General features: G+C 37.1%; 1 protein-coding gene across 1 annotated transcript; it reads left to right on the forward strand.

The window, feature by feature from the left end:
• Positions 1–3,131: 3,131 nt before the first annotated feature.
• LOC113062547 (leucine-rich repeat-containing protein 3B-like) lies at positions 3,132–13,045 on the forward strand. The gene is made up of 2 exons (XM_026232458.1): positions 3,132–3,318; positions 8,280–13,045. Exon 2 carries the CDS (start codon positions 8,393–8,395, stop codon positions 9,176–9,178), a length of 786 nt encoding a protein of 261 aa, XP_026088243.1. The 5' UTR covers positions 3,132–3,318; positions 8,280–8,392; the 3' UTR covers positions 9,179–13,045.
• The last annotated feature ends 662 nt before the right edge of the window (positions 13,046–13,707 follow it).

Below are 13,707 nucleotides of genomic sequence, written 5' to 3' on the forward strand. Positions count from 1 at the left end.
GTATTTTAAAAATCATTTGTCGCTTTCTTTTCTTTGTGAAACAACTATCTGCAAAATACTGTCTGACAGGTTTGGCACTACATAATTATGTGTTATAATATAAATGTAGATGTAGATATTTTTGCAGTGTGTTTTGCAATATTTTTGCAAGTTCTTCCAGTAACATTAATAGAATGTGCTTTCAAAGTTATGTGGTTTTTATTAATGTTCTAGCACAAAAACATTACATACCATTTATCAAACTTTTTTTCTGATACATTTTAGTTGAATGCTACTGCTTATAGAATTTTCAAAGAACATTCAAAGGTAACAATTCCATAATGTTAACATTGGACTTTTGTGCATTCAGAGAATGTTCCGAAGCAAAGTTTAGCAAAACATTTTTTAGCACACATTTTTGTTAGCTGGGACAGAAGATGCAGTTATAACACAAAATGTGCAATGCTATTCATGACATGCATACTGCAGTCTGCTTAATGTGGGTGTAATTCCAAACAGCCAAAGAGAGAAATTGCATGTTCATGTATGCATGAGTGCAACTGCTCTATGTATATGAGATGCATGATGTGTGTTGTTATTAGGTCTAATTAGGCTAATTTACTGACATGGATGTGTGTGACCTCGATTCAGCAGTGATTGTATTTGGATGTAGTTACAGACTGATGACCGGCCGCCCCGTCACACCATCACATAGATGCCTATTGGCTGCAAAGTAATAAGCCACTTAGTATGCATATGAGCATCATAAAGCATGACCTTTCAAAAGCAGCAATGTAAATGTCTTGTTCCAAATCAGTCCCTTTGCAAATTAATGAAGGAGCAGTTTGGGTTTGTTTGCCGTTCTTTTGTCTTGCTTTGGTTTGTTTGTTTGTTTGTTTGCCAATCAAATTCAATGTATCAATGCTGCACGGAATGAAGGGTAAACTCTAAATCGCATGCCACATGGGCAACCTGCTAATTTGGTTCTTGAAAATCATATCAAGCCTCAATTCCGCAGCTGCAGTTTGAGTGTGTCACAAACAAACCCATTTACTGAGTCACAAAACACTCTTTTTGCTTTGACAAAGAAGAGAAAGGTGCATGAAACACTCAATTATTTTCGCAAACGATAATAAAAAATAGCTTTTGTGCTGGAGTTTTTGATTTATTGTGTTTTTAAGAGCTCGGCTTGCACGATCAACTGGTTCAAACAGCTGTCTAGCAGCTCTTTTGGTGCTGATGGATGTTTTGCTGTCATGATGGCGTTTGATCACCTTTGTGTTGACTAATTGACTACAGTGATTGATATTTGGTGCAATGCAAGATTCTCTAAGGATGAGCTGCCTTCATCACTGTCTGTCAGTGTTTGTCAAGGACAGCGCTGCTAATTGTTGGGTTTGTATGGCGCGCTGACATTGAATGAGCACTGAGACAGCTCGTCGTGCATTAAACACGCCGCTTGCTGCTATTTACAGTCTAACTATCAAAACAGTTACTGAGCTGTGGAGCTGAAGTGATTATCATTGATCATGAGTGGTTTCATATTACTAATGTGTCATTTAGCTGATGCAGATGAAAATACTCTAATACAGAGTCAGCCTGGAGTATCCTGATGTTCAAAACCTCTTGTAGGGCACATTCGTGACGCTCGTGTGCCAGTCGTGGCTGGAGTTTGAAGCTTCAGTCTAGTTGTTCAGATTTTAAACACTATGCTGAGTTACTTGTTTTCAGCTCAAATTTATTGAAAACTGCAGTCATGTGCATGTTGAAAAATAGAAAAACATATCCATTAGAAAGGCCCATTTAAAGCACTGAAAAGCACCTTTTACATAAAGTATTATGGTGGTAAAATGGTATCAGCTTATGTTAATGTAAAGTTCTGCCGAAATGTGACCATTGGACCACAGTAGCAGTCTTAAATCTCTGGGGTATGTTTGTAGCAGTAGCTAAAAATACTTTGTATGGGTCAAAATGATAGATTTTTCTTTAAAGTCATGAAGATATTTTGTAAATTTCCTATCATAAATATATCAAAACTTAATTTTTGATTAGTAATATGCATTGCTAAGGACTTCATTTGGACAAGGCGATTTTCTCTGTATTTAGATTTTTTTTGCACCCTGAGATTCCTGATTTTTCAAATAGTTGTATCTCGGTCAAATAGTGTCCGATTCTAACAAACCATCAATGGAAAGTGTATTTATCTCTTTAAATCTCAATTTTGAAAAAATGACACTTGTTTTTGTGGTCCAGGATCACAAATGCATATATAAATAGGCTATTTAATGCAAGGACAACATGCCCCAACGTGTATTTAATGAAGTGAATATTTTGTCCTGGCCAATGATGGCAAAAAAATAAATATAAATTTGGTTAAAATTTTACGTTTTTTTCTACACAAAAATTTACTTTCTAATCTATAGTCATATGCAATACCCTAATAATGGTATTGATAATGATAATTCATTACATTTATAATCTCTTCTCGACATTGAAAGCTCTCACATATCACTTTACCATGGTACCAAGACAGTACTTTTTATATTAGTACATAAACGCGTCTCAAAACGATTACATTTCTCATATTGACGTGTGATCCTAAAGAGAAAAAGGCTCATTTTAACTGTTTCGAGCTGAAAATGACAGAAAGAGGGCTGGAAACACACACACGCACCCACACTGCGCTCGCGTTACCGAGAGAATCCGCTATTTTAGGAAGGACGATTCATTTTAGCGAATCGGTTCGTTCAGATGAATCGTTTCAGTGTTCCGCCAGTCTCCGATTGTTTTGATCACCAAAAGTGTACATAGAAGTCCACGTTATGTTTTATTATTGTTGTAATGATTTTTATTTTTAGCGGGGAGTATTCGGTTGCTACATAGATTTTGTCAAATGCTTTTTTATTATTATTATACTAATTTTAGTGTCTAAAACCATCTTGGAAAAATCAATTTTGAGCTTGTGCTAACAGGTGTTTCATTAGCAACCATGATCCAAAACATATACGATTCTTAATATTGTAAACAATTTTATTTCCGCCATAGTTTCTCCCAAAGACTGTGGCGGTATAAACGCTGCGAATCGGCTCGACTGAATCACTACAAGGAATCGGTTTAAAAGAACCATTGGTTCGCGATTCAGACGCCACTATCATCACGGCGCGATCGAACCCCTCCCAGTTACTCCTCTGGCTTTTGGCACGAACATCAGGCAACAATCTCCAAATATGTGAGAGCTCACATGAAATAAGGGGCGAGAGCGACACATCATATGTTTGAATGATTCGCTGAGGATGTGAGAGTCACGGATGCGGCGATCGATGAGTGTTTCTGTCGCAGGTAAGAGACAAACGCATGTCGCCTGTTGCTCAGCCACAAATAAACACACATCATAGAGACTGACATGCATTCGTCTGTGTCACATATGCATTTTGCATGCTGAACATGATGTGAAATTAACGGATTATAGTCTACGTGCGTCAGATGATGTTAGTATGAGAGTGAATGAATTATTGCACCCTCCGTTTCATATGATGTGCACCTCATGAATAGCAATTGACAGGTCATCGATGGCTTTTATTGTGTCGTTTGGATTTGCAATGCAGCTGATTTATCTAAACCAGCCATGCATGAGCAACTTATTTGCAGTCATCGATTCATCTCATAATGGAACTAATAATCATGTTTACTGAATGCAATCAAGCTTCACATTCGCTAGGCTGTTTACGGTATCTGTACGATCACGTCTTCACCGCTTTACAAGTGGAAAAAAAAAGTTATTTTCAGCACTTGGCTTTTTGATTTCGACCTGCCTTTGAGATGCTGTCTGCTTGTGAAATTGCTGGAAGAAGGTGACGTTCCCTTTGATCACACCGGAAGGGTCAGATTTCATGCAAGAGACACTAGGATTCAATCAGAGATAATGCATTCATTGGATCAAAGCTCTGATGCTGCTAATATCTGATTGGATTATTATTATATTTGACACCAGGCGCCTTCAAAGTCAGATTCAGATTCTGAGCAATAGTGTCTAAACACTATATTTTTTCCTTCTTTTTGCTGTTAGAAGTAAAATGCATGTGTTGCATACATAAAAGGCATCAAAAGAAATATCTGTACAATTTCTCCACCAGGCGTTGCTTGTTTATGTGGAAGTCAAATAAATTATCATCCAAACATATTTTCGCACTGATTCAAAGCTATATTAAATGAATCGTTGCGAGCACAAGAAAGCCATTATGCTTTCTTTCCCGCAGCTCCATAATCTTCACATTATGAACTTTAATGTGTTATGATGATGGCAATAGTAATGATGGTAAAAGCTTTACAATCTGTTTGGCTTTCTTAGAGCTGGGACCTAGATCCAAGCTCTGGCTGTTAATCTGGATCAATGTGTTTTAATATTAAAACCTGATGTCAGTCTAATTATGATTCTTCCATGATGAGCACTGTCTGTACTCAATCCTTTAATGCCAACTGTTTATGCATTTTACATCATTCTTAATCAGTGTCTAATCAATATCTGCAAATCCTTAGAAGAAGAAGAAAAAAAGCTCCAGAGAAGCAAGTTTTATGCAATATTAATACATGTTGTCTAAGAGCATGCATCTTGAATAGAAGTAGCCTATAATAAATGTTTAATGTCGGCATGAACTCAAAAGTCACACTAACAATTTTCCAAATGCATGTTTTTTATCTTATGGTGAATCATTCTTTAACGCATTTGTTTATTTAAAAATAATAATATAAATAAATAAGCGGTCATAACTGGATGGTAAAATGACAGACTTCTCAAATCATTTAAGTCTGCTTAAACCCCGCCCCTTCTGTATTAGTCATTTTAACAGCAACATATATAATATAAATAATTCTTTAGTAAAACCTATTTGGTAAGCTGTAACATAAATAATAAATATATATATATATATATATATATATATATATATATATATATATATATATATATATATATATATAAATTCTATGTAATATTATAATATATTTATAATAAATTACATTTTTGTACTTTAACGATTTTTAATATAATAATTTTAGTGCATTTTTATTTTAATATAATCATATTTTTGTGTGAATCACTTTATTATTTCCTTTACTATTACTGTTTATTTATATTATATAAAATTATGTAAATTGTGTAATTTATCAATATTAACAGTTTTAATATAATCATATTTTCATATATTTTTATTTTAATATAATTATATTTTAACTGTAAAATATTTGAATCTCCATATAAATTTCCTTTACTAAAACGTATATCAAATTATATACCTATTTTTGGTAATTTAAGAGTATATGCAATTTTAATATAACCATATTTTTATATTTTTATTTTAATATAGTCTAGTAAAAATTGTGTATCAACTTATAAATTTATTGTTGCCTACATAATATCCCACAAGAAGATACAGATAGAAATGTTGTAATTTCAATAAACAGAAAGTAAGGCTTGGTCTGAGATCTTGTGAAACTATTTTATACGGTGAACTCATGCCATAAACATCAAACTATCAGATTCAGTTTTGTGTTTAAACAACAAATGGTGATGGAGAGCCCAGATGGTTCATAAGTAAGAGGGATAATATACAATCAGCACATCATAATGGCAGAATAAACCCAGAGCGTGTGATCGGGACCCGACGTGAGGCGGCTAAATATATCAAATAACATAAAAATAGACATGAATTATTGATTTAAGATTAAATTATTATATTAGATTACTACTTTGGATACATCATATAGTTTGATACTCGGGTTCTGGAAATAAAAATTCCATTCATTTTTCCATAAGACAATTGATTTTTACTGTTAACTCTTAAACCTGTAAAGACAAATCTACTGTGAGCTCAGAGGTTGTTAATCGATAGAATATGCTTGTGCTGAATCCATCCTCTTGCATTGTTTCAACTTATTTTTAAAATAATTGTTTTGGTGAAAAACTACATTACCCACAATGCTGTAGAGGAAATCCCACCAATCAAGGAGTCGCAGTGAGCCAATTGTACATAAAAGATAGCAGGGAACATGAATGACATAATCAAATTGGTCAGAATACTTCAATATTTATATACTTAAAATAAACTGTTTCTTTAATTCTTTTAGGTTTATATTTCTCCATTGTTTTTTGATAACTTGCTTCCCTTATGAAACATAAACATGGTTTTATTATAGTAAAAGTGTAACCATGTTTTTTGACAGATTGATTGCCATCTGTGTAACCAGTTTTATTACTAATACCATGGTTAAACTATGGTTAGTGTAGCAAAACCAAAGTTAATTTTATTAAGCATTCATGGAAATTGAAGTTATTTTCCGCATTGAAGATACTTTTTTTTTTTTTACTTCAAATCAAAGTTTGTAAGGTTGTGATTCACCTCTGAGCTGCTTAGTTTGGTTAACGGCTCACAATGCTTTAACCGAGACATTTTTTAAAATCCCTTTGGGAAAACATGAGTGGAAAAAAAACCCTTCCAGAGCTGTAAAAGTAGGCGGGCACAAATGCATTTGATTTGACAGCTGAATGCCATAATTGACCAATCAGAATCATTCCAGAGAGCCGTGTCGTAATATGATCTATTTGTATTGTTTAATTGCATTTAGGATTCATCTAGAATTCATCTCACTTCACAGAGTAGTTTGTTGTTTACAGTTTAGTGACACATTTTTTTTCTCTGGTTTTCTGTGATGGCCTGTCAGTTGTAATAGTTTGCACCAAAGCACATGAGATCTGCCATCATAAAACCCATGTGGCATATCCACGCATTACTGCAGCTGGACAGGGGCCTGAGAGTCATTCAGTCAGTCCACACTGGCCCTCAAGAGCCTCAGGCAAAACACACACACACACACACACACACACACAGAGAGACACTCAACTCAGCTCCAGTGAGCAATCACTGAGCACATCATGTCAGGACTCCTGGGATACTTATTTTTACATCAATATTGATTTTTCAGCATTTGTCTTTCAGCTCTAATATTAGAAACTGCTTCAAATGCATGATGCAAAGACAAAAGGTCCAGATGTGCATGCCTCTGTAAACCAGCATGTTTTTGTCAGATAAATCAGTCTGCTGATATTTCCGTGCGCTAAATGCAGCACGCTCAGAAATGTGCTGGTGACACAGACTTCCAGCTGCTATTATCTCTCACCTTTCAGTTGTTTACATCAGTCTGTGACTGGCGTCACGTACTGTATGTATGTGAGCCGCACGTGTTACTGTGTGTTAATTATAGCTCTCCCTCCCTGCCTGAAATAAAACCGGTTTATGTTCGGTGACCTTAACTGTAATATCTCAATGTGTCTTCATGACGCTGCTTAGTTTGCCAGACTATCTGTTTAACTTAAAGTAGTTTAGTGGGTCTATTGATCTGAATTTGCAATAATGCCTGATTGGCTGAAAATTATCCCTTAGATACCTATACTGAAGCTATTGAAGGAGGGAAATATTTTTTTATAAATAACTATCCAATGATGTAATGTATTATTATATTCAATAAGAACAAAATGTGTCAGGCACAACAACAAGATGTCGTAGTTGATTAAATGCTTCTAAAAAACTGTGGGTGAATGTGTGATTTGTGTATGCATGTAGTTTCATAAAAAGCATAAGGTTTTAATGATGAATTATGATTACTAAATGCACAAATAATTGTGTACGTTCTATTATAGGCCCACTGTATTTCATTCTGTCTGAATATATGTGCTGTTTGTCAAATCATATATGAAATCCCATCTGCTTTAATTTAACAAATTGTAAATACTAGTGATCAAACAATATGATTTCAGTGCCCAAGGTTTATTTAATGCTGATTTTATATTATAATATATATAATATACTATATATAAATATATACTGTGTAAAAAAGAAGATAAACAGATAAAGTAGAATCAAAATAGAATAGAAAGTGATCGAGTTAGATGGTCAAATAAAGATATATATATATATAAATGTAACTCAGATGTGCACCAATTTCCTGATGTAAGCAAACAGTTATTTTCATTATATTTACTTAGAATTCACCAAAACATAACAATGGAAATGTACATACATTATCCACTGACAAAGCTAGATTTTGTCAGACTTTAGTAAGCCACATAGCACTTAGTGTTACACTGATGTCAATTTCTCTGAGAAGGCTCTCTGAGATCTGTATGTTCCCTGTGTTCGGAGGCACATTCTCTTCGAGAGGTGATGGAAGAGAGGTGTCATTCCCACCCATAAATTAGCTTGTCGACTTGTTAGCGTATGCATTCACTGTGTCTTCTTCCTCCGCAGGCTCAAACAGACGATGAGAGTTGACGAGACCCACGGCTTTTGGTGATGACGCGGTCCCACTATGGGGCTCCCGTGAACGGCCAGGGCGTCGAGTATGTTGACTGCCTGTCAGCATGACGCCGTTGGACCTGTGGCTTTCGCGCTCCATCCCCATGTGTCTGCTGCTGCAGAGCCTGGTGCTCATGGTCCTGTGCTTTCCGTCTGCCAGCACCTGTCCCAAGGGTTGCACCTGTCAGCGCTCTGAAAGCCCACCGCACGGCCTCAACGTCTCCTGTAGTCTGTCACGCTTGAAGGAGATCCCACCTGATGTCCCCCTGGACACCCAGCTGCTGCAGCTGGACCGAAACCACATATCTCTGGTGCCCGATCGCATATTTCATGGATTGAGGATGCTTCGGAGGCTCAATCTCTCCCATAATGCTGTGGAAACCCTCGGCGAGGGGGCATTTGTCGGTTTGGAGGGCTCTCTGGAAGTGCTGGACCTTTCCCACAACCGAATCACTAGCGTGCACAAGGACGCATTCGCACGGTTGAAGGCACGTGTGATGGTGGACAACAACCCTTGGCATTGCGACTGCGCCCTGCAGCAGGCGCTGGGTGGCATGGCCCACAACCATGAGGCCGCCACGCGCGTGCTGTGCCGTAGTTCAGAGCTGAGGGACCAAGAGGGCCAGCCGTTCCTTGCCGTGGATGCGGACTTGTGCAACCTGGCCAAGCGGACCACCGACTACGCCATGTTGGTGACCATGTTTGGCTGGTTCGCAATGGTTATTTCTTATGTTGTGTACTATGTACGGCAGAACCAAGAAGATGCAAGACGACACCTTGAGTACCTGAAATCGCTTCCCAGCAAGCCCAAGAAACCGGACGAACTGGAGGACATCAGCACGGTTGTGTGACATTACAAAGATCAGACGATCCTAAAGACTGAAGGCCCATTCACTCCAAGAATGATAACTGTAACACTAACTAGGGCTGCACGATTAATCGAACGTGATCATCATGCACATCATGTCAGTAAAGCCGGTTCTGTGATTAGTAGTAAATCTTACTACAGAGAGCCATAGCTCACTGACAAGCTATGGCCAAATAAAAATTGCAGACAATATAATCGTACAATTATTAAATCAAAGAAATTGTTCGCAATAATGACAACGTTTTCATAGCGTTGAATGAAAATACCACATTTAATAACATGTTTTTACCTCAAACTCACTTCATAACATCAGCCGAGTGTTTGAAATAAATCCTTCTGTGAGATGATGTGGCTTTTACACAGAATTAGGCACGCACCATATTTCATAGAACTCTAAGCAGTGATATAGGCATTGCATTATAAATATACTTCATTATAATTAATATTTTAATAATAAGAGCTCAGATAAACCGTGCATTGCTGTAGTCGAGGGTATTAGTCAGTTGAATCAATGAAAGCAGTTGAATCTTCTGTTTATTGAGCTGCATTTCCTGGGTTACTTCTTCGGGGGGTAGTTTCCACGTGAGAGCGCCCTCTGGCCTTCGGATGGAGATTTACAGCTGATCACTGAACCGTGCTTCACTGAAAGATATGCTTGACAATCACAGCTTCGATCTAATCGTGATTTAGATTTCATTTCAATTAATCGTGCAGCCATAACGCTTACTATAAGAGAATATGGTAGTTCGCTTCACAGCTACAACGATAACGGCATGGGGTAGCTATATTGTTGGAATCACTTTTAAATCAGTGTTTTCCACATGGTGAATAATAAAAGCATCTACAGGCAATTAGAACACATCTGTCCCTAAAGAGCTTGCAGCATGCCCTTATGATATACAGAACAATATGGTTATCTTTATAGTTATCATTCTTAGCTTGAACGGGCCTTAAACCAGGATGTTAATTAATATGACACGAATCATAAATGTCGTCTAGCGTACTACACCTGTCTTCTCTTTTTCCAATGTGCTTTCCTGTTTCTGAGTATGTATTTAGAACAATTTGTGATACACTCCCAACCCTTTGCCCTTACGAGAGATATAGAGTCTTTTAAACGTGACGTACAGGTGGCATTAAAACAATCGCATGTGGTTCAATCCCATCTTTAGAGCAGGAACTTGTTTTCAGGCTCATTGACATGAGTCATTTTCTATTGTAACTAGTCAGTCGGAACAGATCGTCAATCATAAAGCGGCGCTAATGACCAGTACAGGTATTTTGAGAATTCAAATCTCAGGTGCAAATGTTGATAGACTCCAATGATTTGTAAAAACCCTACGATGTTTTGATGCTACCAAGTTTTGTATGACAAACGATAATCCAGGCATGTGCACATTAGCTACAATCGCGAATCATTTTAAGACCTTTAAAAGGCGTGGTGTGCCCTTTATTAGTGTAACGATGGGACATTTCTTCCAACATTCCAAAACTATTATTGTGATCCTGTGCATTTTTTTTAAATGTTTGTTTTTGCGTTAAAACTCGTGCACATTAAATTGTGAATTGTTGAGTCATAGAGCACAGAAGTGCTGGTGTGGTGCGTGTCACGTGATTATCGGAACTGTAGTCGAGGAACGTAGTCGATACCTCCATCTGAGTCTTTTGTCGGTAACGTTACTTGTGAGGCTCTTTGTCGATGTCGTAACTCACTGTGCGTAAAAAGAGGCTCCTGAGCCCTGTGCTAGTCATCGTGTAGTCTACGAGATGGCCAATGTGTTTTTTCGTAAACGTAAGGTTCCATCCCTGAATCCAACTCTTGATGTCCAGGACAGAAAATATACTTCCTGATGAGGATCTTCAGCTTCCCCTTGCGCTGTGATGGTAGGGCCATTGGCGCTCAGTGATATTATTGTGTTTGCAAAGTAATTCATCCCGGTTGCAAGCGGAAAATTACAGCTGTCACTCTGTTACTGGGATAATTCTTATGGTTGACTGCAGAGTCCAGCAAAGCAAAGCCCCGAGGAGAGCTAGAGGATAGAAAGGCGGCAGGAGAAGAGAGGAAATTAAAAACAGGATGATGGGAACAAGTTCTGGAGGAAATCAGGGCCCTTATGAAAATGGATTGCGGTGGTACCGTGGTATAGTACGTTTCAGATGGCTTTCATATATTATTGCAATCACTTGATCTAAGTATACTGTGGTATTTCCATGATTGCAATGTCCAAACGTGGTTTGTACCATGGTAATATCCAAAACAAATGGTATTATGAAGGATGCAACCATATTCAAGATTGGGTAACCAAATGTAAAATGTAGAGCATTGATCATTGGGAATAAAATCAGAATATATTAGTATCATGTCCACAAATTGGTAATACTAATGTAGTTTTAATTCAGTGGTATTATCCAAAACATGGTATTATTATAGATAAAACCGTATATATTCAAGATTGGGGTACGAAATGTTAAATGTAAAGCATGGATCATTGGGGATAAAATTGCCATCAGAATGTGTAATAGTACCATATCCACTAATCGGAAATAATATGGTAGTTTTGTGAGTGGAATGAGTGTTGTTTCTTTATTGTAACTTCATTGTTGTGTATCCAGTGAAGTGCTTTTTTAAAAAACTTTTTAAACGGTAATTAAATTCCAAAGTTGGTGCCGTTATAATAAATGACGTTTGATCGTGGCTTTAACATCGGTTCATCAGAAACATTAGGAGAACTTTAGAAGAACATTAGGAGAAGGCTAACCCGAATTCACTGTAGATAAAGAGCTTGTCGTTTGCGTAGGAAGGTACCTGAAATCCCTTTAAAGAATCATGTTTGAATGTACTTATCTAGTCTTTTGCCTTGTCTAACTGCGGTTGTTCTACACGCTGTATTGTGCTGGGAAAGTGAAGCACGCTGTAGCCAAGGACACGGGGGAGAGATTTTCTAAGTGCCTGAAATACTCGTCTATAAGTCTGTCATTCTTCCAGCTACCGATAACTTTGCTTTGAAACATTTCATTCGGTTTTGCCTAACTTGAGTTTACTTGGCCTCAAGTGGGATGTTTTTACTGCACAATGATAATGGAAAATCTGAATTTAATGAAGTACAGGGGGTCTTCTACAACAAATTGTTCTTCCTGTTTTCTAAAGGCCTTTTCACATGATTTGTGTCACGGCTTCAATGCGTTGCGATGCTTTTACCTCCACGTGAAAAGCTTTGCTGATTGTTTTACTGAAGGGCGATTTGACAAGGTTGCAGTGTGGATATAGTGAAAATATCTGATCTTAGAACAGAAGGTCCTAGCATTTGATTAGATGCATTGGAGAAAGGAATCAAAGGCATGTCTAACTTTTTCTCTGAATGTCATGGTATGCTTTGTTCCAGATTCAGATATGCACATCAGTCTATCATCCATCTTGTTTTTCAGATACAATCGTTAATGCCTGTGATTGTGTCTCATTGCACAGAATTTTTGCATTCAGTGAGGACAGAAAAACTACTTAATTTTAGAAAATGATTGCACCTGCTGAGGACGCGGTTTAATGCTGTAGTTTGATGCTTCACTGCATTGATTTTGATGCATTGGGGAACTGAACGTGAATCATGTGAAAGGGCTTTTATTGGAAAAATGTAGAGGAGACTTGCGGCATATGTTTCTTCCTATGTTATTTACTTTTTAATACTAATTTCTTCATCTTTGTACCGTTTTTTGCTTGGTATACATGAAACTGACTTCTGCTCAAAAGTGTGACATACCTTGAAGACGTAATACTGGAGGAGGACCAATGGTACATCACATTGTAAATGCATGATGTAGAGAAAATGAAATAAAAGATTCATTTACACTGTTATACCAATGCATAGACCATTTGTCTCTGTTCCAAAGCATACTGAGCTGTCAACATAGGGGGTATTTTAAGATGCACTTCTGAGGCTGAAGACCTAAAAAAAATTACTTCCTTTTTTGACAGTAAAGTGCATGTATTAACATTTCCATTTGAGTAATTATGCATTCATTAAAAAGTAACATACAAAGCCAACAAAATCATCAAAACCACAAAAAACATGTACTGATATTTATTTCTTTTAGGTGAAAAGAAATGCATGCATGGTGTCACTTTTGCATCTAGTGGCAATTTTCTGGCACCGAGATGTAAAGTAGGGGGTCATGAATAAAACAAGGGCCGAATTCCGACAAGAGGCCAAATCTGAGAGAACTGAAATGAAAACAAAAGCATTTGAAGGGAGACGAAATATGGTTTGTCACGGGTTCACTGAAAAAGCACCATCAGATCTCTGACACTGACATCTGTTGTCCTTTTTCATCTGAAGTGTGGAGGCTTATTATCATTGCACTGTGTCTAAAATGGGACCACAAATTGGATCTATTTTTAAGGCGGTTGAAGCTGTGACAAGTTGAGCGTTATGTTAAAATGCACATTTCTGAGAGGCAAACACATTCAGATCTGCTGGAGGATGTTGAACTTAAGGAATAATTGTAAATATTTCAAGT

The sequence above is a fragment of the Carassius auratus genome, chromosome 44 (genome assembly GCF_003368295.1).
Source record: "Carassius auratus strain Wakin chromosome 44, ASM336829v1, whole genome shotgun sequence".
In the NCBI taxonomy this organism is placed as follows: Eukaryota; Metazoa; Chordata; class Actinopteri; order Cypriniformes; family Cyprinidae; genus Carassius; species Carassius auratus.